This window comes from Pleurodeles waltl, chromosome 5, assembly GCF_031143425.1.
Source record: "Pleurodeles waltl isolate 20211129_DDA chromosome 5, aPleWal1.hap1.20221129, whole genome shotgun sequence".
Lineage (NCBI taxonomy): Eukaryota > Metazoa > Chordata > Amphibia > Caudata > Salamandridae > Pleurodeles > Pleurodeles waltl.
The window spans coordinates 1698425619-1698452310 of NC_090444.1; the positions used below are offsets into that span (position 1 = coordinate 1698425619).

At 41.2% G+C, this 26692-nt stretch overlaps 1 protein-coding gene across 4 annotated transcripts in view; it reads left to right on the forward strand.

Annotated features, from left to right (window-relative positions):
- EVA1A (eva-1 homolog A, regulator of programmed cell death) overlaps nucleotides 1–26692 on the forward strand; it is a 718938-nt gene that overhangs the window by 589880 nt on the left and 102366 nt on the right. For 2 of the 4 annotated variants that reach the window (XM_069236049.1, XM_069236048.1), the window contains exon 8: nucleotides 11836–13326. The exons of 1 other annotated variant lie outside the window; for it this stretch is intronic. In XM_069236049.1, coding sequence (XP_069092150.1) covers nucleotides 11836–12206 — 371 coding nt within the window. In that variant the 3' untranslated portion in view covers nucleotides 12207–13326. Of the gene's footprint in view, nucleotides 1–11835; nucleotides 13327–26692 lie in introns of those variants that run through there. One more of the 4 variants, XM_069236050.1, reaches the window with a different exon arrangement.

Genomic DNA, 26692 nt, shown 5'->3' on the forward strand with positions numbered 1-26692 from the left:
GGGGGGGGGGGGAAGAAAAATAGACGCGTGAAAGCGCGCGACACTAAAAAGGTTGGAAACCTTTAATTTATCTGCATTTCGGCAGAAATGTAACTAACACATACCAACATAAGCATAAAACAATTCCTGAGGAAACAAAGAGAGTACTTATCTCGACTGCGCAGCAGCAAGAAAAGAGGGCTGTGCGCAGTCAAGCGTACTCTCTATAGTTCATGTATTGTTGTGATTGGCTGGTTGCCTTTACAGTTTTACTCCCATTGGTTACGAGGTCGCTAACTCTGCTGGGAGTTGTAGTTTTCTTGACTGCTGCTATTTAAATAAAGCATGAAAAGAACGCATAATAAGAGCCTCCGGTCTTGTCATAAAATTAGAATTTGTGCCACACTGGCTCAAAAAAAAAAAAAAAGCAAGTTTTAGGATTTGTGCGCTTCAGACTGCAGGCTACACACTGTTCTGCTCCCGATTAGTTGATGCCCTCCCGACAAAACACCAGTCTCAACCCAGATCAAAATTTGTACACTGCAGACTACAGACAGATGTCAGTCAAAACTAGAATTTGTCCCTAGTCGCTATGACCACATCTGTGCCCCAATTAGTAAGTGTTTTGCAGAATACACACATGATTCAGACGAGATTAAAATGTGTTACCTGCAAACTAACACAAAATGTAGACCAGAATAGAATTTGCTCCCAGAGGACTTCACACAGACCTCAGATTAGAATGGGTGCCCTGCAGACATTGCACATACCTCGGCCAATATTAAAATGTGTGCACTGCAGACTGCGTCCAAATTTCTGTCATGATTAGTGTTTGTGTGATGCAAAATACACGCAGAGTTAAGCCCAGTATAGAATTTGTGCCCTACTGACTATGTGCCATGCGGACAATGCAGAGATCTCTGCCAGGATTAGAAGTTGTGCTTTATGGATGAGACGCAGGATTACAATTTTTGCCCTACAGACTACATCTAGATTTTTTCCCAGATTAGAATTTCGGATCTGTAGTTTATATTAGATTTTGTGAATTTAATAGTATAGACATCCCACTCCAGATTAGAAATCATGACCTGCTGACAACACATGATAACTGGCACATTCTTCATATGTTCCATCAGATAAATGTGCAACCCTGTGATAGTTCACTATTCCCATAATACATTGGCTTATAAGAAAAAGGGGATGGTGCTTGCTCCGTGTTTACTGGCCACTTGGCCATTCTTGTGAAGAATGTGGGGCACACGAGGGATGTTTGATGCTGGGTGCGTCCACCCCTGCCCAGGTTGCAGTTCTGCCTTTCATTGAGCTCTTACTTGTAGGTTTAGGTGTTTGGTGTGTTTCCCTCCATCTGGGATGAGTAGGCCTTCAAATCGCAACTCCCGCCAACCTCTAAAGGGATCATTATGCAATATGAAAGCACCACACAGGAGAGCGCTTGCTTAAAACCACTCTACAGACGTGCATCATTTCTGCTCCACCGTGCCCCAGCGGTCTTTGTTAATGCACTAGGATTTATATTTTGCCAAACTCATCAATTTAATCTAGCTGTACCTTAGGTGGGAGACACTCTTTCTAATTGGCACTCTGTGCATGGACGTACCTCATTTAGGTTCTCGGCCCCTAGAACTGCAAAAGCAGTGCCAAGAATAGAATGCAAATAGTGTTCTAATGAGCACATTTTTCATTCTGCAGTATGGGGTTACACTTTCAGTTGAAAAATAAATAAATTCAGAAATACAGTGTGCACTTTACACTTGTGATGTTTGATTAAAAAAATCTTTGAAACGCTGTCAGGTGTCCTCTTTGGATGTGATAATTCCTTACAAGTGACCTTGTGATGTAGTTCAGCATGTGGTAAGTGTGAGGATGTTAACTGGGGTTTGTGCTGGTGTTGGGGAGCCATGCCACCCATCTTCTGGGCTTGATGAGTTCTTGTTATCATGTTTTGTTGACTGGTTTTGGGGTGAAGTGTCTGAAATCAGGATCTCTATTTTGTTGTGGTGCAGTAAGCAACTCTATGTGGCCAGTATAGCGCTGTAAGCAAAATAGTGTTTTTTTGCACTGTTGGCTGGTAAGTTACCACTTGTGATACAGCCATACTGCCGACATTCAGAAGGGTTGACCATATAACAGTTAAGTTAAAAAGGCCCAAAGCTGTGACTGAATCCTTCCATAGAGTGACATGGAATGTACCATTGGACCTTGCATTACACAATGTAGCTGTTCACACACCACATCCCTCCCCGCAGAGACATTTTGGTGTAGTCCGTCACTGGCATTTTAATCCACCTCCTTCGGGGCATTGTCTGATTAGTGTCAGGAGACTCACCTTAAGTGCGTATTTTCATTTTCAGAATCTTGATACGTGTCTCTCAACTACGGTGTAGCACGGATCCATAGGTGCCTCCGGGCAGGTGTCAGATGGAAAGTGCGGTTAGGTGGAAGGGGCAATGACGAGAGAGAAGGACAGGGGTCAATGGGGGAAGCTCAGGTAAACTTTGATTCCAGGCAGAGTTAACACTTGGGTGTGTCTCTTGTCTACTCTGGTGTAATGAAAAATGAGGGCCCAGATTTAAAAAGCTCTTGGGTCCTGGGGTCACTACTGATGGGTGCCACCACCTGGACACCGACAGCTTCCAGTATGCCGTGAGTGCTGCTTCACTGCGTAAAGTTTGGTGAGCTGCCGTATAAGGCTGTGGGTTGTCTCCAGTGTGGACATTGTTTGATGTTTTTGTTTGTTTTGTTTTTTTAACAATTCAGGGCTAGACATTTTTTACAATTGTTGGAGCACAGGTGGACACCTTGGCACTTGAGCTACTCTTGGCCTAAAAATGATACAGAGCACTTTGTGCCACACCCGGCTTTCTTTCTTCATCATCATCATCAAAGATGGAAAAACAGATGATGCTATTGGAGATGAATAATGTGCAGGATCTTCTGTAGTCCGTGCACTAAGGTGGGAAACTGCTAGGTATATTACATGCAGATTTAGCATAGTTATGTTTAAAAGAAAATGTGCATTCTACAGTTTCTGTTTGCATAATGCAATCACTAGAACATGTACTATTGTCATTAGAAGAATATCTTCAGAATCTGCAGTTTTTGTTAATGATATGCCTACGTTAGTAGCTCTGAGGAGATTAGGTTAAGGTAAGCAGATACATTAGAAGTGGTCAGAAAATATGTTAGCATCTCAAACCCAAAATTTGGTGATGGAGATACAGTCATGTTGTGTTAGCAGAAATCCATTTGAGAAAATAGCAAAATGTTTAAACACCAGAAAGTACTCCGGATTGAGGAGTGGAAAAGTGATAGAGACTGGTGCATGCTGGCTGAAAAGGTGATCTATGAGGGGAGGGGATGTGCCCGTAAGTGGACAAAAGCGTGGAGCAAATGGAACGCGTACAGGGGGAACCTGTGTACGGACATGAATGAGTCTGTCGGTGACCCCATAAATGGGGATTGTTCTGCCTTTTCGGGAGGTAATGGATGGGTGAGGTTGGATGGATCAAACAATGTCCAAGAGACTGTGGAATGAGAGACCCTCTGCCTTATGTACTATCCTCTTACTATTGAAATATATGATGCTCTGCTTTTGTTTTTTGTTGTTGCTTTGTAGTAACACTTACATTAATAAATAGATTCTTTTTTTTTTTTTTAAAGAAAGTACTCCAGATTGAATGAACAGGGAGTTTGGTTCCCTACTAATCCAGGTAAATTGTTAGAGAAGATTAGATTAAGGCAAGCAGATATATTTGGATCGCTCTAAAAGGATTTTGGTTATCTTCCTGTGACTCTAGCTGTCTTTGTTACTTACAGCATAAGGGTTGGTGTGTCTGCACATGAAAGTTTAATATCTGAGTACAGGAGATAGTATGCTACAAGGGGGGAAACAGCTCTCACGTTCCTGGGTCCATATATCCAGTCCAATTCAGAGGAGTTAGAGGCAGCCTTAGCTGTCTTGGTAGCCTCGTGTTTTCAAAAAAATAATATATATATATATATATATATATATATATATATATATATATATATATATATATATATATATATATATATATATATATATATATATATATATATATATATATATATATATGCACACATGGGATTTCGGGCACCTGTCTTTATCTGCACATTGATAAAAAATCAAATTAAACCCAGTCAAGGACTAGTGGATTCCCTTTCATCACACTTTCATAGTACAATAAGAGACAAGCTTAATAAGATGTTGTCTCATTATGTCTCTCTCTCCAGTGTCAAATATTAGAGTAACGCTTCACAAAGTTATTGCTATCACAGAGGAAGAGTACCACAACCCCAATCTAGCAAAGCATCTGATTCGCCGCAGGACATCAGCCCAGCCTTTTGTCTCAGAACCTTTGCTTCACTCTTACCTCCAGGGAATGTCAGATCATTGATGCTTCCTTAGCTGATGGATATGTTCCTTTATGATTTTTAAGAAGACTGACATTGCACCCATCGTAAAAACCCACTGCAAGCCATGAAGATCCTGCAAACTTTAGACCTATTATCATTTGTCCATACATCACTGAAGTATTAGAAAAGTATTACAAGCCAAATTCACTCATATGTGGAGGTTATGCAGGCCTTGCTTTGCCAGGATGTTGCACTGAATCCATCATTACTTCAGCGAAGGATGATCCAAGGACGAGTGATGATAATAGTGGTTCAGGAGTAGCAATACTCCTGGACTTAGTCTCTGAGTTTGGTACTTGGATGATCAGACCCTTCTGCACTGACTCGGTCATCTCCACATAATAAGAGATGCCTTTTCTCGGCTTGAGTGCTAACATTCTCCCATAAGGTTACAATAGCAAACACATATGTACAGTCGAGCTTGGACTACGGGAGTTGCCTCTACTTTGGTCTCCCAATTATTTCCTTAAGCCACCTTTAAAAGATCCAAAATGCGCTAATGAGAGCAATCTTCAATCTCAAAGAATTGGAGCCGGTTTCTAGCTGCCAACCACCCTAGATGCTGTATAAAAAGCATCATGTGTAAAGCAGCATGTATGATGTATAAAGTCTTCCAGGATGCAGCACACACGGTCCTCGCCAACAAACGTAGAAAGAACATCTCTGTAAAAGATCTCAAACCGCCTCTAAATTAAACTTTGTAATTTATCGCTTTAAGTTTAAAAAATGAGGCGGTTGAGCCTTCTGGACACTAGGAGCTCAAATCTGGGACTCAGTACAGCTCGATATCTATTTGCACATAAAATGATAAAATTCAGAAAATCATTAAAACCCATGAGCTTCCAGTTCTCTCTTTCTAGGCTACTTCGCCAACAGCCTCCTTACAGATCGTTACTTATGCTTTACAAAAAAATCCAAACAAATCAATACAATTCATTCACAGTTTGCTCCATGGGACAGTGGGTCAGTCGACTTCAGCTATTAGTTTTCTTCGCTGTGAGTGGCAGCATTTTGATCGTGCACATATGCCTGGAAAGTAGTCCACTTCGCTACAAAGGCTGGTCTACCAATCTGTTTTCCTTTACATTTTATGTATGCCACTTTTAGATAGTGACATATTTACCTTTCACCTTGTGATGTTTTTTCATACATTTGCTTAAAAGAAATAAACATTCAGTCTTCCTTGTTTAATTTGTGTTTTCAATGCAGCAGGCATTTTTAAATATTTTAGTCGTGACTGAAAATAAAAGCCAGACCTATTGGCTTTGCAAATGCTTGCTTTCCTTAAACTATTATAATTTCAGGACTACCTATACAAGAATGTAAAGAGAAAACCTCGACTGGCTGAACTTCTCATTCCTAGAGTAGGAGACCTGAAAGCTCTACAGAATGCACATCTTCAGGGAGAAACATCTATTAGGACATAATAGGTGCATGGCCACCTCAGCACAGACCGCTCAACAGGGCATCATCTCTTAGACATGATTTTGGTGTTTCCTGGTCTGAACATACAAATGCACAGCGTTTGTTTAGGCCTTGATTCAAGGATGTAAAGCTTTTTACTGGCATGTGCATGTTCTTGTGTATGGCTGCTTCGTGATTCCATGGCACCCTGACACTCTTTGGCTCTGTGCTTTCATTTACCAATAGGGACATTTCTGTAAGAAGTTAGTTCTGGAAGGTCTGTGCATTTTGCTCGAGGTTATTTGCATAGTTATAAGTCATTCTAAAAAGCCACTGCATGCTTTGTCTTCCTGTTTGTTGGGTCGGTGAGCCCAACTCTGCTAACCATTTGCTCCATGTAACTAAGAACTTCATGTTCCACTTCTGGGCTTTGCTTTTACAGGTTTTACTTGTGTTGGTTCAGACGGTCCCGTTGAAGAGATCCGAGAGTACACTTCCCAGAACACATTTGTCCGATGGAAATTCCCAGAACTGGGCATAAATAGTGCCTTGTAATAAAGAGCAAGTAGTGACTATTACATCCAAGCCCGTGTTGGCACCACGCCATGTTTCCAATCCGGGACGTTTAGGAGACATTACAGTTGCTACAAATTAGTTCAATGGAATTAAAACAAGACTACAATTCCCATGAGGCCTTTTTGTAAAATGAAAGCCAACGATTTCGGTTTTTAAAAGGGTTACAAAGTGAATAATGCCGCATCAGAACTCAAAACGCAGTTTGCAATCCACATTGTTGAGGAAACAGGCGGTGGGAGGAGTTATATTCAAGAATAAATATTTTGGGCGGGGTTAGGTAAGTACGAAAGAGAAGAAACGCAGATTTCTAGAGTGTGTATTCAGGCTCAGTTGTAGTTGTGTTCGTAAAGGGGGGGAGGTGCAGGGAGAGAAATCAGCCCCTCCGAAACCGCCCAGACTGTAATTTAATCTTCTCAGCCCTGTCGGCTGCGTTTGACATATGGCTGTGGTTTATGAGACCTTAATAATGAACGTTTTTTTCTGGAGGGAAAAACCATGAGCCCCGTTGCTGTGCTTGGGGTCCTCCAATTCAGAAGCTAATTGGGAACATATTTGAGCAAAGCGGGAATCGGAACCTCGGTTTGCAAATCTCTCCCATTAGTCATGTGAAGTTCGGATCTTTCCCTGGAAACCCTCCTGAAGTCATCAACAAAGAGAGGTCTCTCAAAAGGAGAAATATTGACCACTTAATAACGCCTTTAAATGAACAGGGCGGGGAGTTTCTCCAGCGGGAGAGGGGTTTATGTCTAAAGTTCGGCCCTTGCTGGAGTGTGTGGTTAGCGCGCTCTGGTGGTCTGGGAACAGCGCCAGTCTGTTTGCGTTAAGATACACAAATGCGGACTGTAGAAAGTGTACTGCCTTATTGGTGAAAATGTCGTTGTTTTTGGCACGTCAAATCCTATAAACAACCAGTTGTGACGTTGGCGTCAACTAAACAAAAGAGAATACATTTTGTGGAAAAGGCAACATTCCGCTTTCTTTTGTAATATCTGTACTCTTACTGAATTCCCTTAGTTTAAGTGCAGTTTCACCACTTTCTACATGCGTATATTTATTATAATTCACAGCCAGGGCGTTAAAATTAAAGACGGGACTCGACTCCCCCCCCAGATACAGTTTAGAAAACTATTAAATATTGTGTTCTCAAGTTTCCAGGGGTTTATGCGAGAGTACGTCATCCTCTCGGGGTAATAGTTTGCATTCTGGGATTAGTAGTCCTCAATTTATAACGAGTCAAACCAGAATGGAAGTCACAGAAAAACATTGCTTAATTTTTACCGGTGCTTTCCGGTGCTGCAAGGAGGGTGTACAATAGACACATTCCCCTAGAGTGCAGACAGGCAATGAAGTGGGTTAGAGAGCAAGGAAGCACATGCCCCTGGTGTGCTGGCAGATAACAGAAGCAGGAGAGAGAGCAAAGGAACACATGAACCCCTATGGTGTGCTGGGAATGAAGTTATCTGTAGAATATAAAACTCAGTAATCACAAGATTGCAGGACTGAAGTGCTCCTGCGTGGAACAAACACAGTAACGGAGAGGAGAGACATTCAAACGAGGAGGCTCTCGAGATAGAAAACAAAGCCATCCAGCCATGAGCAAGTGTTTGACCCAAGACCGGCTGCAAGACTGATATTTATTAGAAGCAATTGTTCTGCTAACGCACAACTAAAGCAGTCTGTAGACAAGAACTTAAAGGATCTCCATTTGGGTACTCCGAAAAATAAAACAATGTGAAAATGTATTTTGATATTTTATAAGCTTTTTTCGAATTGATATCCTACTGAAAGGCTCTCTGGACGTCACAGAAGTCAACACATGATCAGTGAATGAAAAACCACACTGGATTGAATCCGGACCAGACAGCATTCCAAGAAAACCAATGACTCATGTATTACAGTCAACAGAATTGTACTACAGCGAGATCAGGGTGCCTCAAAGCTAAGTCTAGTGACTGTGCAGTGCCCAAGTGTCGCACACATGATAAATTAAATATATAAAAAAATAATAGGCAAGCACCGGCAAAGTCAACAGGTCTCTTGCTTGAAACCTATTCGATTAGTAAACACTTTTAATTTCCCTCTGACGATTGGCATTTGTATGCACACAGGTGCAAAGGCAATCTTTAACGCACCTTGAGACCCTCACGGGTGAGTAGTTGCGCTTTATAAAAACTGATTGATTGATTGAGGGGTGAAAGAAAGAATGTTCATTGAAATGTGGCCACCTTGTACCGGCATGCGTACTGATGGCTTGGCAGCCGTTTTTAATTTTTTTATTTATTTACTGTTCAAAGAAGGTTAACACCTTTTTTGAATGGTACAAAAATGTTTGCATGTCTGCTACACAAACGAATAGTAGAGAGTTGCCAAGTAGCAGTGTGTAACCCTGAGAAATAATGTCCAAAAATATATATCACATGGAGTCTTTTGGGCAAATCATGTGGCAGCAGGTGGTGAATGGCTTTTGGAAATAGCTAGCGCAACGAGGCAGCTGTTAGGCCGTCATATAAAAGATTAAAAGGAATACATGAAAATTAAAGCTGGGGAATATGAAAGACAGTAAAAAAAATCAATAAATTCACAGAAAACTCCTATGTCCCTGGTAGCAATGCCCCCGAGTCGGGCGGGAACTGTTGTCTTCTACATTGGCTGCCCAATTTCTGACATAATTTTCGAGGGTATTGCACCCACATCACAGCATTCCAGATCTAAGGAAGACCCCTTTAAATAATTTACTACCTTAAGAGTCAAAACTTTAGCATACATGCTGTCGGACTGCTTAAATTTCAAAACGATATATGTCTTCCATTTGTACATCACAATACTATCAAATGAATACGATAGAATTACGATTCTTTTTAGTCAGACTGGCAGCCTCTAATGTATTCTTCATACTTCATTCACCACACGTGTGACATGAGCACGGCGCCATCACATCACTTTGCTTCGTAGCACTTTGATGCTACGAACCAATTCTTTTGCCTATATTGCACGGGTTATTGGTTTTCATTGATCACTGTCTGGCTTGACCTAAAAACTGCATTTTTCATTCATTGTACGTGTGGACCCCTCTTGACCTTCACATAGTCTTTTAGTTGGATGTCAATTTATAGAATCCTGTACAAATCCCAAAATATTTTTTCTAGTTATTTGCTCTTTCCAAGCTCCCAAACAGGCCTTTTTATTATTGATGCTTGAAGCATTTATTCAGGACCCTAAGATGAGTGTGTTTGCACCTTCTCTTATTCACCCCAGTTTTGTTGACTGCATCCCCATGAGAATGGAAAAGCAGTCAAGGAAGTCAAGAGAATTGGTTAGTAAACTGGAACATGCCTTAAAACAATGGTACTGAGAGCAGATGACCAGTAATTCGTACATGCATATACTTAGTGAGTAAGAGGGGTGTATATAAATATTGAAGCGTGGTACATGAAACAAGTATATTTTAGCAGAATAGTATCTCCAAGAACTACAGCTCTCTCAAATTGTTCCTTGTCAGACATGACTTACTTATACAGTAGCAAGTTTGTTCTTTGCATTCTGATCATTATAGTTTTGCCTTTTCCAAAATATGCAGAATAAAATACCTGCTACCCTGTTATAAGGGTAATGTAATACCTGCTACCCTGTTATAAGGGTATTGTAATACCTGCTACCCTGTTATAAGGGTAATGTAATACCTGCTACCCTGTTATAAGGGTATTGTAATACCTGCTACCCTGTTATAAGGGTATTGTAATACCTGCTACCCTGTTATAAGGGTAATGTAATACCTGCTACCCTGTTATAAGGGTATTGTAATACCTGCTACGCTGTTATAAGAGTATTGCAAGCCACTGAGGAGTTCAGTGCTCATATAGAGGAACAAGACTGTAGACCAAGTGTTTTTTCCAAAGTCACATAGCCTTATTTTAATTAAGCTCTTGCCACTTACTGTTCATCCAGCCCTAACAATTCATCATTCGTTGCTATGATCTGGTTGCAGCCTAGGCCAAGCTGTAGTCTGACTGAAAGCGGACCTTCCTGCAAATTCATATATAAGTGGAATCCCTGGAACTCTGTCCACATGGATATTGAACAGGCCAAGGGATAACGCAGTACCATGCAGATCTTTATGGCCAGTCAAGAAGGAACTGGAACATTTGAAAACAGGGCCTCTGTGTCCAGTGGCATTCATTTATTTCAGAGGCTGGTATGATGAGTCGATAACCACCAGCATCTGAAACAAGATGTGGGTCACCAGTGACCACAAGAAGTACTGATTCTGTAATGCAGTTCTACAAAACACAATGTGAAACCAATCAAAACAGTTATTGGATTCAGCACTGGACTGATTAATGGAACACAGGGAAAGATCCAATAGACTGAGGACCAGGGGTAAGTTTGGGTTTTGGAGATGGACAGATCATCAGCTATCCAGTCTGGCAAACAACCCTGAGAGAAGACGTACAAGTTTCTTACAGGCACACATAATTTGCCCTCTACATCCTCCTGGAGACAGTTGGATTCACTCGCTACACTCTCTCGGTAAATATGTGGCATCTTTTCTAGGGATGCGTGTAACTCACAATTCACCGCTGATCGGATTCTGCACAATTCTGAAAAACTGCACAAGGGTGCACAAAGAAAAGAACAGAGTGGCTTGGGCACTTGGGAAAAAATATGTCTTTGTTATGAAAAACAACATTGAAATTAAATTGTGGTAGTGTGTTGTTGAAGAGCGACAGATGAATGGGGATAATCAGGAGGAGAGTGTCTTCAAGAGGAAATGAGAGGTTTGGGTAGGGCAAACCAATGACATTTTCCATCCCATGGTGTGCTAAATATAAAAGAAATATAATAAAAATAAAGTGTGAAGCGATGGGAAAGCAATTGAGATAGTAGGGTGTAAGCAACATTTACAGCAAAAGAGGGGGCTAAAATGTAAAATTAAACAATCATACAAGGGAGAGGGAGGAAAAGCACAAGCATTCCCAGGGAATGCTCAAAAAAGAAAAAAGTAATTTCCGTATTGTAAGCGGTGGAAGGATACAGTGTAATTCAGCTATGCTCCAGGGAGGAGCAAACATAAGAAGAAGAAGGCAAATCATTTAATAAGTAGCAAGGAAATAAGATTGACAAGAAAGGTAACCAATGATAAGCAGTTGGCTGATCCAAACCCCACTCTTAGTATTGATATTCTTTACAGAGGAAACTGTATCGAGGTTCTGTGCAATAGTTCTTTCAACAGTAGACAGCGAAATGTTTCTGTAGGCGAGACCGAAAAAAAAAGGTGAATTAGTTAATTGCACTATGCTACAAATATTATATTTCATGTAAAGTTTGTGTAGATGTTTTATTCACTGTATTGTAACTCCGTTCTTAGCTCTGATGTCTTGGTGTGATGCTGACTACTGTCTTTTCTTTGTTTTCCACCAGAAAATCCAGAACGGGCTGCTCTCTACTTTGTGTCTGGTGTGTGCTTTGGGCTGATACTGACACTGGTGGCTCTGGTGGTGCGGATCTCCTGCCAAACAGACTGCAAGCGTTCCACTGTGAAGAAGACCCCCCGAAAACCAGACGACGACAGTGACAGCAGCGACAGTGACGACAACTCTGACACCACCTCTGATCTGTCAGCCAGGCGGCACCGCCGCTTCGAGAGGACTTTGAACATGAATGTGTTCACGTCGGCCGAGGAGCTGGAGCGGGCACAGAGACTGGAGGAACGGGAGCGGATCATCCGCGAGATCTGGATGAACGGGCAGCCGGATATCCCAGGGACTCGAAGCCTCAATCGCTACTACTAGTGCTGCAATGGGGTGTGCAGCTCATCCTATCACCTACTACCACCATTCAGAAGCTAAGGACCTTTCTGTGTCTACAGAGGAAACCAGATGGTTGGTAAAGGAAAAGGACTCACTTTCTTGACTCTGCAAAGTGGTCATTCAGTGATCAAGATACTTAAGGAGCACAGTTGTGCATAAGGTATTTTGTTTACCTTTTATGGTCACCCAGAAGATCTGATCGAAGGCCAAGCAAATTGCCAGCAAGTGTTGTGCCGCAGAGTTCTATTCACATGGAATAGCGACAAGCAGGTGGGAGGGCACTCTCCCTCTGCGTACTCACCGTCGGGGCTTGGTGCAACGACAGAGGGACAGAGATTAAAAATAAACCTAATAAACAGTTTATATTTCAGCTGGTTATGCTGTAGGGAACAACTATGTTTACCTAGAATGGATGCTGAACGATCTGATTGGACAATGAAGAAAATGGCTATATTTTCTAGATGCCGGGCGGGAGGGCAGGGGTTTTATCTGGGCAAATTCTGAAGACTTTGAAGGGATATGATGCTGAACGTTTGGCAGTAGCATGACTGCTAAAAGAAAGACAACATTAATATAAAAAGAGCGAACTGATCAAGCGTCCTGAGGCTTTGAGGGAAAGGAGATCAAGCTGGCCGATGTGACTTTATAGTAATTGGAGACTCCCAGAGAGTGATATCATCTCGACATTGAAGCAGTATCCATTCTGTTCTGTTATTTAACACTGTCAATCTTCAGTGGCAGCATTTTTTACTGACACCTCAGGGATGAAATCCTATTGTGTTTTAGAAATTTGTGGACAGTAAAATATGGTATTATAGGAGACGTGTCAGAGATCCGTAAAGCGATAACCTCAAAGAGGTTGTTATTTTAAAGATATGAAAGTATATATTTTTTTGAAGTCGCAGCACAGTGATGTGCCTTATTCTTTCTCTGTGTTCTTTTTGTTTTTGTCGTTTGATCAAATATGAACTCCCCATGGATAGCAATGCACAATGTTTTATATATTTTATTAAAAAAAAAGGTTTGTAATTCAGCGAGTTAACCGGGGTTGATTGATACCAATTATGATGCTAAGAAAAGAAATAAACAAACTTCAGCTTTACATGTGATGCCTCACGCCGCTACCGAGAAATGGATTGCTGAATCAATGACAGATAGAACCCCTGGTAAAGCACCTCCAGGTCTGAGTCTGGAACTCTCCGAAGCCAGTGGGATGTATTTCCTTTGTAGTTAGTGCAGTTTATATATGAAGAATGGCAGAAGTATACTAACACTTTATAGTATATTATCCTTTAAATTATGCAGGTCACAGGATGTGAAATGGGTGCATAGCATAAAGACTGGAGCAGAGTTCTCTGATCAAGTTAAGATAAGTGATTAATTGGTAGAGTAAGTAACAAAGTTTCATGTTTCAGATGCTGAATTGACTGAGTTTGGAATATTCAAAATCTTGGGCTGGACATCAACTGGACATCAGCCAAGATCTCCTTCATTTTGCCCTTCCAGTAGAGATATGTGAGGCTTTCTCGCCACTGAGAGCACAATGTCGCTACTACGCACGTTTTGCATAGAAGTTCAATGTATTCTATGAGCTATAATCTCTTGCTTCACTTCAAGTGAGTCACCCAGACCAAGAGACACAATGCAGTATTTCTGAAAAGAAATTTCGGGTTCAAAATATGGTGACATGTTGCATCTGAAAACCCTGTATTCAGCACATAATAGTACAGAAAATCAGGCCTTCATAAACGTACTGCAATTTCGGGTAGAGTGGAGAAGTAAAAAGTCAGTATTGTTAAATGGAGCTGAAAGCATATTTTTGGAGTTTTTAATTTTCCAATAGGAGGTCTTCAGAGCTGTAACCTGGATAACATCCGGATCCTCGGCCAGTCTAATTGGCTAAAAGTGTATGTGACATACTCATATACTTTTTATGAGTGGTGCAACTGGTTGCTATTTCTGCTTCACGAATCTAAAGCAAGCAGTGAAAGAAAACAAAATAGGGAGCATGTAGAAATCAAATGTTGAAGTACGATCTTGAAATATGTGGTGGGCTACCAAGAAAGATTTCCAGTACCCATGTGACTCACGAGGCAAGCATTAATTGAGGGAAGGTCAAGAGAAGCTTGTTGGTGCCTAAAATTCATCACTGAGTTGATCAGAATGAATCAGAAACCATTCAGTCACAACCCTGTTACATACATTTTAAATCCATATTGTTACTAAAGCATTGTTCAAGGTGTAACAAACCATTTATTGATATCAATCACATTTGTATTGCTATTACATATCGTAACATAACACCCAGCATTAGCAGTTTCTCATCAGATTCATGGATGTCGACCACAATTTAAATCCCGTACTGTTATCAACTAGCAATACAAAAAACAAACAAAGGTGATAAACCTTTACAAAAATGATTTAGACATATACTTTAGTGACAGATGAGCAGCAGGACCAGGCCTATACATTGATTACATGGATGTATTTGATAAAAAAAAAATAGGCACATTGCTCTGACATCGCACCTTTGGCAGATACAGATGATTCATGGCTCTAAGGTTCTGTTTAGTTTTATGTACTCATAGAGAATGGGAATGTCCATTGAAAATGCTACATTGAAACAAATTTTGCAGAATGGAATTATGAAATACTGAAAATCAGTATCAGCATCCCTTTTGTTCTTTGTTAATAAATTGAATGGGGAAATAAGACCTTGAAATAACAGCAGAGTACACTGGTAAGATCAAATATTATCTGCCAATAATATCGGCTCTTTTGGACCAAATGAAGGAAACCACAATTTATTCCAAAATGCACCTCATACCATAACACCTGTCTCAAGCATGAGAGGGGACTGAATACACCCTTTTTCATACCAGTATAGGCTGCTTTATTACCAGGTTATGTCATTTTATTTTTTGCAGTGTTCTGACAGGTTTGCTATTTTCTAAATCAAATCTTAGGAGATCTTCTGGTAGATGAGGCATTGACCATAGAGGAACTTATTAAATCTGCGTTGCAATGTTTAACTTGAGCGAGTATACACTAAATAAATAGGAGAAGCGTTTATTCTCTGTAACTGGGCTGTACTATGTTGTATTGTAGCTTTTAATGGCAGCTTGGAATCAGTAATTGGGTTGCCAAGCACTCCAATATACAGTGAGTTCTTAGGGCCCTTTTGGAGTGCATGGGTGAAAACGGTGTTGGCTGTTCATTTTTGTATTTGGGAAGTGATTAGTGTGGTTGATGAGCTTTAGAAAAATGCCCCAAAGTTAGAGTTTTGACTTTGCTGCACATACGTGAAGTGTAGAGAGGAGTGTGAGAATAGAAGCAATGGTGCATGTGAATGCCTACTCATTTTAGTTGGGTTAATTATAACATAGAAGTTATAAACACAGCAAGAGCCTGGTTTTTAGTGCTCTTGTGAATTCAAGTACCCAGGAGTAAGGTACATATATTATTCATTTGAAATGAGAAGGGGTTTTCTCTAGTATGAGGTTTATTGAAGGAGGAGACGGATCGGAGTGGAGTCAGCCTAAATTGAAGAGCTTCAGGTTGGTAGGTACAGAGCTTTTGCTGAAGGAAGCAGGGACTTGAGCCATGAATGGCACAGGGATCTATAAACATTGCTTTGACTGTGATATATCTAGCCACAGTCTACCAGTGTAGAGACTATAGTGTTTGTGTAAAGCACGGTTTGATGCCAAGGAGATGTCTTGAACTATTTTCGAAATTATCTGTGGTTTCCGAATCACTAGGTGGGAGGCTCTGAGATGTATACCATTGGGTAATTTAGAAATGAGAGCACTAGATTTCTGGTGGCTCATAAGTTTTGGTGGAATCCTGGATAAGGCATGATTTGACATAGGCATTTGTTCATGTAAGAGTATCCTTTTGTAACTTTGACTAACTGGATAATTTGAAGTTTTAGTCACATTTGAATGTTTTCTGTGTAGTTATGTCAGTTGAGGTTGAAGGGGGAAATCAACACTGGAACAGGTCTAAGCTATATGGAAAAGAGGAGGCAGGGGATGGTTGACCCTTGAGGAACTCATTCAGTTGATGGAAAAGGTTAGAGCAAAATGGAGGCATGGATAGAATTAGGGATCTGATCATCAGGGTGGAATCCAGGAAATAAAGGTATCTTCTATGCTTATTGATTCAAACCTCCACATTGGACTGGAATGATGGATTGTGTCAAATGCAGAAGAAAAATCTAATGGCAAAAGTACTGCTGCTCCATTGCAGTCCAATTTGGTCTTGATAAAATCCCAGGTTGAGGTAAATGAATACTGTATACCCCTGGAAGTTGGAGAAAGCCAGGGTTCATTGCAAGGGATCAAAGGCGCACACCACAGGGGACCCCCAGTAACTGGGCAGGCAGGTGAAATGCTGACCCAAGGGAGAAGCATGAGCGGGGTTGGTATCAGATGATGAGGCCACAGATGGGCCCTCAATGGAAGCTAGTCCGCCAGGCTGGGAGCAGGCTTTGTTGGCAAAAGATGGTGACGCCCCACACCGTGCAGCAAGTAGAGTACTACATGCATTAGAATGTTAAGATAACCAGTCTGAGCAGGGCATTCATGTTTGGCATGGGAAAACCTGAGTTCCACGATACCTTTCCCCTTGTGATAGCTTTCTGATATACAACTAAGTGGACAACCTTTAAAACACTCGGCATTATCGACTTTCCTTATATCCAGTCTTTTTCTATAACTATTTTGGATAAACTAGATGTTAGGCAAAGGGTTGAAACAACTGGGATTCATGTGGGCAGAGGTCTCCTCCCCCCCCCCCCAACTCACTGAAATTTCACACAATTTACCAAACCACACAAAAGGGATCCAGTTGTCCCTTCACCCTGTATCAGATTGCAAAAATATGGCAGCCCTTGCACCAGTCTGCCACAGACCCCTACTTCCAATCTGACCCAGTGCTACTGACCTACCTTCCCCACACTTACAACTCTCAAAATATCTACCAGAGATTCATCATCCGAAAACCACCACTCTGCCCCTACCCCAGGTGAGCCAGTGACTCGCTTTTGAAGGTTCACAGCAACTAGTCACTGTCCCCCATTGTCCTAACTCTGCCTGAATACTGCTGCCCCTGTGCCGGCCGGTTTCACCTTACTCTCAAAAGATGTCCAAAGGGCCGGTTCTCATAAACTGTCAAAGCATAAAAGGCAGTTCTTGTCAGTGGGTTTACATTTTTAAATCTATGAAAGCCAGCTCCTCTTTATTAACGGTGTGAGTGAATCTGAGAAAAGGATTCGGTTTAAGCCAGCTAACAAATTCAATAGCTGTGCTTTTATTCCTTGTCAAGATCATAAAAATGTAGTCTATGTATCTACAACTCGTACATACAACTCATACATAGTTCTTTTCAAAAAGCGTACTGTCTATGTAGATGGTTGCGGTTTCAGAGCGATGGACATAGAGACATGCCACATTGCGGTAAAGGTTGTCCCCATAGATGTATAATGTATTTGATGATAAATTACCCTTTCAAACGCACAATGTTTATTGAGAATGCCAGTCGTGCACAGTCTGTAACAAAGTGTGTACTGAATCATATGTGATCAAGAACTGTTGGTAAGAAGACACTCATCCCGGTGGGATGCTTGCTTAGGGTGATTTTTTTAGTATTCTTTCTTCATTGTGGTTAGTACTGAAGAGTAAAACATGCACTGGCAACTGTAAGGCAGAAACGGTCAAGTCTGGACAACAACTCTTCCTTTCCCATTCATAGCAGCAACTTGTAACATCATTGACCGGTGCTGAGTAAAACATCTAAGTGAACAGTGATTGAATGCCATGCCGAATCATGTGTCACTGTTAGAGTTATAAACCAGATTCCGAATGAGGTTTAACATATCTTTAGTTCCTCGTAAAGGAGGTGACCAAACGTCTCATGTACTTATCACAGAGCTTAGATAAGTATTTGAGAACTAATCTCTTGTCTGAAAAGATAGAGCCTCCCGGTGATGGGCATCTGGCTCTTTCGATCTTAGGTAGGGAATCCGACGCACCAAACAAGTCTTAACCGTAACCACTGAAGAGATGCATGCACTAGAGATACAAAATCAGATTAGTTTTAGTTTTAAAACACGTTTTGCAGCTGAGTTCTAGACTTATTGTGGTTTCCTTACTGGTTTATCTGGTAGATCAAGATAAATTGCATTGCAATAGTCCAATCTTGCAGCTATAAAAGCACTTGATATCTGAATTTAATGAGAAGAGGAGAGAAAGTGGATGATACCCTTTAAAACTTGAAGCTCTATCTGATAAAGTAAGTCCTGAATCAAATGCTCTTCCCAGATTCTTTACACAGATGAGCACCTGGGCAAGGTGGCCTGAAGAAAAGATTCCTCACTTTAGATGCACGATTTAAATGCTGAATACAATTCTATGTGTTTACTTGCTGTACAACAGGCTAAGATCTGAACTGAAATCACCTGCAATGTTGAACAAAATTATGTAAGAAAAATGAAAACCCAAAATGTTGAAGAGGGTGCAAAACGACCACATAAAGAGTAAACAACGGTGGTGAAAGTGTTGATCTGTGCAGAACATCGCTCATTAGAGTCTTTGGATCAGATACCAAAGGTGGAACAGAAACATGGACTTGTCGCTCTATTAAGCAGAGTTTGGACAGGTGTGGCATTTGCGATATAGGTGGGTAACTTGGAGAGTACCTCTGGCACAGAAGAAGTTTCTCGAGTAACTTGGGCTGTTATCAACTGAGAGGGGATAATGCCTGTAGTTCAGGAAGCATTTATGATAATATGTACCCCTCCATGGTTAATTTGTAACAGGTCGTCATGTGGTTTAGCTGATGTGATGTTTTTTTTTAAACTTCTTTTTATTACGAAAACTTCCTTTTATTACGAATTTGCATAACGTTAATGCAGGCATAGATCATCATAAACAGTATTGACTGCTCATCTCGTGTTGAATGTTTTATCATTCTGTAGTTTGTAATTCTTCTGCTCAAAAACAGAGGCAGGTATATATACACGGCCTTTCTCACTTTGGCACCAATCCATATCTCTCCGCCATTCCTTGAGCATAGGAGGTTCCGTCACCCCCCACATTTTTGCAATATTTCTCTTTGCCACTACGACCACCACCTCCAGCCAGATTGTAGTATATTTCGCCATGTCCACTCCTCCTTTGCATTCAGGAAAAGCCAATTGGCATCCAAAGGATTTTCTACTGCTCTCACTCTCGCCATTAGGCCTATAACCGCTCCCAATAAGTCTGAATCATTTAAGTCCACAATACATGTATAAACGTACCTTCCTGACCACAGCCTTGTACACAGTCACATATAGTATCCCTCCCCATCTTATACAGCAGTGTTGTTTCATAACATGACCTGTGTAAAAAGCGTGATTGGACCAGGTGGAACCCAGCATGAATAGCTATGACTCTTGGACTTTGTAGGGCTTCTCCCCGCTCATCATCCTCCATGTTTCCCACAACCACCTCCCACCTGACCCTCAGGAGACCCAGAGCATGTGGGGCATTATTCATAATTATTTTGTACGTTAAGGAGATGGCCTTCTCACACATAGGGTATAGCAAGAGTCTATCCTCATGTGGGGATGATTCCCTGAGTGAGGTGGGCCCTTTGGGCGTATGCCACTTGCCGACAGTGTCAGTGTTCCAAGACAATTAGTTGAAACGTCCAGGCCCCCCATCCTTCCAGATACCTCCTAGTCTGTCTATGCCTATGATTTCCCATTTCAAGAAGCCCTTCAGGCCCCCCCACCTCTGAAAAAATGTCACTATAAGGGAGTTTGTTCCTTTCCTTGCCCATCCCAAGAACCGTGAGGCTGACCTCCATGTATCCGCAACTGTCCAAGTATGAATCGGCTGGGCCTGTCTAGATTTGGTCTTATAGAGTATTGAAGGGTAGCCAATAGGCCCCATCGCCTCTCTGTCAACCAGTAACGCCAGCTCTTGACGATCTGCATACACCTAGCCATTAATAACCACCAATTGGGAGGCCCAGTAGTATAAAAGAATGTCTGGGACCACCAGCCCCCCATCATATACCCCCCTCTGGAGTTTGTGAAGTGTTATTCTAGCTGGTCCTCCATCCCAAAGCAAAAGGGGGACTTCCTAGTCCTCTTTTTGAAAGAAGGAGCGTGGTATGGGGAACAGTGTATTTTGCAGTGCATATAATAGATGGGGCAGAGCCCTTATTTTATACAAAGCAGCCCTGGCCATCGGGGATAGATACAGCGTGTGCCACTGTCTTACGTCCCATCAGAGTCTGTCGAGTAACCCGTATAGGTTCTTCCTCAAGAACTCTGCCGCATCTTGAGTAATATACATTCCTAAGTAGGTGTATCCTTCTGGTTCCACCTACTTAGGAATATATATTACTCAAGATGCGTCTGGTTCCACCGGCAGTGTTATTGCACTCGGCAAGCGTGGTACTTTACCTGCCAATGGGAATAAACAGGATCTGTCCCGATTTATACACTACCCAGAGTGGTCTCCGAATATGCGGAAGACCTGTAGAACTCTGTCAATAGACATGGTAGAGTTACTTGGGTAAAGCAGAACATCGTCCGCAAAGAGGGAGATGTGCTCTACCCACTCTACCTGGCCTCCGATTCCCCAAATGAGTGGGTCACCCCATACCCAGGCTGCCAATGGCTCCAGCGCAAATATCATGGGTGATAGTGGGCACCCTTGTCGGGTACCTTTACCCAAGCTGATCTGTATGGATAGCACACCATTACCTTTGACCTGTGCCACCAGTTTTTTGTATAAAATACGGACCCAGGCACCAAAACCAGGGCCAAAGCAGAAAAGTTGAAGAACAGCAAAAAGTTAATCCCATTCAATGCTATAGAAGGCCACTCGCGTGTCTACAGACAGGACCACGGCTAGGTCCATTGGGGCCTCTTGTGTTATGTGGAGTACTCCATATAACCATCTCATATTGAGGCGTGTTCCCCTATGAGGCATGAACTCGACTGGTCAGGGTGTATTATCGTAGAGGTAACCTTGCGGAGCCGTAGTGCCAGTACCTTGGCCAGAACCTTAGCCTCTACATTCAGGCAAGATATAGGTCAATAGGAGGAACACTCTATTGGAGTTTTTTTTTTTAGATCATTACGATAGTCACCAATCTTTGGTCTATGGAGAGCTCTCCCCCCTGAAGTGCCACGTGGTACATCGCCAATAGGTGTGTGGACACCTTTGATACCATTCCTTTAAAGAATTCGATCAGTAGGCCATTGGGGCCCATCGCCTTTCCAACTGGTAGGGATCTCAAGGTTCCTGTGACTTCATTTTCGGTGATATCACTCTCTAGTGCTTCCCTGTCAGCATCTGATAGGGTTTGGAACTGATTGTCTCTAAGAAACTCAACACATTCTTCTGGCGTGATCCCGGAAGATGTTGTGTAAAGAGTCTCATAGTAATCAGCAAAATCCTATGCTATTTTATCAGCTGATCCAGAGAGTTCCCATTCTTCATGTTTCTTGGAAAGACCTTCAGAGATTACTTGGAACTTGCTCTGTTTAAGTTGGAGCCTATGGCTCTGCTGTGCTTGTGCCTGGTCTTGGGCACTACTCTCTAGCTCTTTGATTTCTTGCTCTACGGCATCCAATTCTTTTTGTTGTTCTTTTTTGATTCTCACGATCGTAGAGATTGCCTGGCCTCACATTACCATTTTGAACGCTTCCCACATTATACAAAAGGACTGTACTGTACCCACCTTGTCCCAGAAGTATTGCACTGCTACCTTTTTTAGCTGCATCATCTAATTTTTGTCTTTGAAATATCATGGATGTATATGTGGTACCGCTTCTCGTTGAGGAAGTGACCCTCAAAAGGTCGCCTCTAGTGGTGAAAGATCAGATATGCCTCTGGACCTGTGTTTGGAGCCCACAAATCTATGTGTATTTGTGTGGTGGGTCATTAGTTAATCCAAGCAACGAGACTGACAGAGCACTATGTCACCGAAAACCACCATCCCAACCATATGGAATGGGTGGTCATAAATCAACTCAAACCCACAGTAACAAATTTAAAACAAAAGTTACTACTCTACGAGCAAAGATGGGTATGGAGGCTTCATACCGACATGAATGGACTCAATGACAACATCCAGTGGTCCACCCTGGGCTAACTCCCTTACCATACTACTGTCTGAATATATAGAACTTATAAATTGTATATATTTTTAATCCAGAATTTTTTCCATTTGAACCATCTCACAATCATGCCCTTTTGAGCGTAACCATCAGTAACAGATATCTCCTGTTGGGTTTCTATCTCTTCCATGGGTCCCTCCCGCCACTTCTTTCTTCTTCTTCTTCCTCTACTTATTCTTTTTCTTTTTTCCTTTCCTTTTCTCTTTTCATCTCTCTCCTACCCCCTTACCCCATACCAACCCCCCCCACTGCTTCACTTCTCCTTTCTGCTACCATCCACTCTCTCCTTCTCCTCCCGCAGTTTGCTTTTTATTTCTCTTTTTCCTCCCTCCCTTCCTTTTTCTTTTTTCCCTCTTTCTTCTTCCCTTCTTTGCATTTTTCCTCCCCTTCATCTTCCGACTAACCAGCCCAGGTTAGCCCTTCTTTCTGGTCGTCCGGGTGCATTTATTTTTCTGTGCACTCGGACTGCCAGGGCACCGCACTACAGCCCCCAGGGAGACTAGCACTCAAATGAGTCTCACTCCCATTTTTTAACCTTACCTGCATGCACCTTTATTAAAATACTTAATCAATTGAGATAGGTGATACGTACGGTAATTTTATTCTTACCCCATCTGGATCCCTGATAATTATCCAGTAAGATTTATTTCAGCACTCCCTCTGTCGTTCCTTTAACAATGAGGTTGAGTCCGCCCAGGTAGTACCATCTTACCTGGGTGGGGCTAGGTGGTCAAATGATGACATGACACTATTATGTGTGTGAGACCACCTAGTCCGTAAAAGGAACTCCCCTTTGTAAGACACAGCCACCCTTATAGAGACACTCAACACACACCTCCCCATAGAATTAACCCACGCCTAACCGGTACTACTAGCTGAGGGTACATTAATCCAGTCTCACCCTCACTTCTGACCACCCCACACTTACAGTGGCATATGGATATGTAGATTTGCCTTGGGAGTATGTGTGGGGCGGTATGACTCCCACAACTCTCTTTTGTGTTTTATTAGAATATAATACCTTACATAATCTTGCATCCAGTTCTGGGCAAAAGAAATGGACACTGCTTGGCATTATTCCAGACCTTGTTTACCTATTAACTCTGTCAAAGCTTATCAGAATAACATGACTTGGTTAATGAGGCCATTAGAAAAAGAGTATATTATGATGTTAGAAGAAAGGAGATTAGTTCAAGAATATGTAAAGCTATTAATGCTAAGGATTGTTATGTGTGTGCGCACTTACAATCTGTGGCTGAGGAGGTGACATACCATCACATTCCTTTATCCTATGCAATTTCCTGTTGTATATTGGTATGTTTTGTTTATAGACAGCAACACTTTGAGTACTATTATTCAAATGATGACATGATTCTTTCCAAAGTACCTTTGCAGAAGAGCATGCATTTACACCAACAGGCAAAAGAAATGGACATTGCTTGACATTTTTGTAGACCCTATTTACCTATTACCTCTGTTGAAGCTTACCAGAATAACATGACATGTTGACTGAGAACATTAGAAAAGCAGTTTATGATGATGTTAGAAGAAAGGAGAACATATTTTACACACAGTCAGAATTCAAATTATGATTTTTTTAAAGAATGTTTTGCAAAAGGAACACGATGATATTAAGAAGAAAATAACAGATCCAAAACTTAAAGTAAGCAACCAAAGCAAAAGGACAGTATGTGTTTTTAGAAGAAGATTTCAAAACAGAAAGCAACATGTAGCGAATAATAATTGTGAAGATACTTTTTAATTATCAGGTGGAACTTTGCAGACTTTACAAGATGACGATCCAGTAATTCTAATTCCTGGAGTATATTTAATTTGTGGACAACGCAAAGACTTCAGATTACCTACAGTGCGGGAGGGTGTATGTTATTTAGGCTTCTTGTTTTTGAAGATATTTACAAGTTTACAAGCTTTAACGATGACTCCTGCACACAGATACACTAGAAGTTTGAATGAAGAAACACAGTTAGTAGGAGACATTTTTGGTGCTATTACTCCAGCTGGGGGAGTGATCCTGAATCATGGGAAAATCACAAAGCTTTCAACAATAGTAGATAGACTTGCAACTAGTACAGCTGGAGCTTTGCTACTCCCCTACACAGAACTAGTAGCAGTTAGGTCAATGGTTTTTCAAAATAGATATGCTTTAGACATTGTGCTCTCTGAGAGGAGTGAAGTCTGCAAGCTTTTAAAATGAGGAAATTGCTGTACATTCATTCCAGACGAGAGTAAGAAAATCAAAGAATGTGCACAGAACATTTCAGACTTCAAACTTGGCCTGCAACCATTAGAAACCACTAGGACAGTGAAAAACCTCACAAAAGGAGTTTCTACAATAGGCAATTGGATATCAACTGTAGGAGAAGGAATCCTCAAAGCTATATTATTACCTGTATTAATTCTAATTGTGTGCTTATTGACCACACTAGGTGTATATAAGGCACTTGGTGTATATAAGACACTATTGCAAAAGAAGAAGAGCAGAGAAATAAACAAGCACAAAAAGAATGATTTGGAGTTAAATGACTGCATTAACAGGGAATACCAAAAATTAAAGGAAAGGGAAACTTTTATATGGAAAAGAAAAGACTCAACTGAAGATGAAACTGAAATGTGAATCATCTGACAATGTTATGATGGTTAGAAACCATCAGACAGGGGAGGTTGCTGAAGCGTTTTAATTAGCAAAATATTAGGTACAGAGTTTAGCATGTAGAAATAAGGTATAGTCCTGAAAAACAAGATAATACATTTCCTTTTCTTTCTTAGCAGTCAAAAAGGCATAAGGCTGTCATATCAGCATGTGCTTAGTTAAAGAATGTATGATCATGCATATTTCATTTTTTTGTTGTCCCTGACCTAGGTCGAGAATTCAGTTTGAATAACTAGTAGAATACAAATGTGTTAAAGAAACAATAGACTATTTCAGAAAGTAATAGATTTTTTTTTACCTTTGCCCATACATAAGTTCATTGAATATAAAATTGTAATGAAATGTTTAGTTTAATATTTACAAAATGTATTCCTTATGAATGAGCCTTTTAAATGTATGCTTATAAGAAAGGAACAAAATCATGACGTTATATATTGCACTATCCCTGAACTTTTTGTCTGCCATTATAAGGCTGTATGCGAACCAACACTAATTTAGATAGTTTTATTTCTATGTATTAATATTGTATTAAAATGTTTTAGTAGTCCTATGTTAGATAGTTTAGACAGCGGAAGAGCCTCCCTCTTCCCATGATGACATTGTACAGTGATTGAAGGAGTCAAGCAAGACTGGACACAGAATGTTGCTAATGTCAGATAATACATGTTATAAGAGTGTGCGGCTCTAGAGAAGGCTAAGAACTCTCACTTCGGAGACTCTTTATTAAACTTGACTTTCCCTCGAGCTCTGCCAGATCTTCTGCAGATCCCTTTATTCTGAGAGATTCTTCTATTGCTTAAATCTTTGCTGATCTGAAACTTTACCAAGTTTTTTGGTGCTTCACCGTCTTAAATTCTTGAGCTCTTTACAGGTTCAAATTGGCTCTCATTTCCCATTTTAAAGACTTAGAATTGGGAATTAATTGTATTGAACATGCTTTATGCTTTGTTACATACTGTACTGGTGCTTTGATTAATATTTGGAGACTTTTCAATAAAGGAATATTTACTAAAATATTATAATAAATCTTTTAAAACTAAAGCAAAATCTCACTGAGTCCCTAAAAACGCAGCTAATTATGTATGAATTTATGAGGACTGTGATTTGATTTGCAGATTCTGATTAATTTCCATTTACCACAAATGTTACATCCACAGAGTGAGGACTCTATGTATTCAGAGATGTGTGGGTAAAGACCTGTACCCTAAACCCAAATATATATTCTGAGTCCCTGCTCCATTCAATCAATCTTTTAGTGAGTGTTTCTTTTTTTGTAAAGTCTCAAAAGGTTAATCAATGACATTAATACAATGCAGAACAAAGTATATAGGGGGTCATTCTGACCTCAGCGGTAAAAGCCGCTTACCGCCGGTCAGAAGGCTGCCACAATACCGCCGCGGCCGCGGTCAGCCGCCACGGACATTCTGACCAACAACTGCAAAACCTCTGAAAATCCGCCCTCCACTGCAGTCCGCCACATCAGCGGCCAGCGGTAAACTGGAGAAGACCAAACCTCCACCGCCACGCCAACAGAAATACGCCCATCCCATTATGACCCGCAAATCCACGCGGCGGTCATTCAACCGCGGTATTCCATTGGCGGTAGACCCCGCC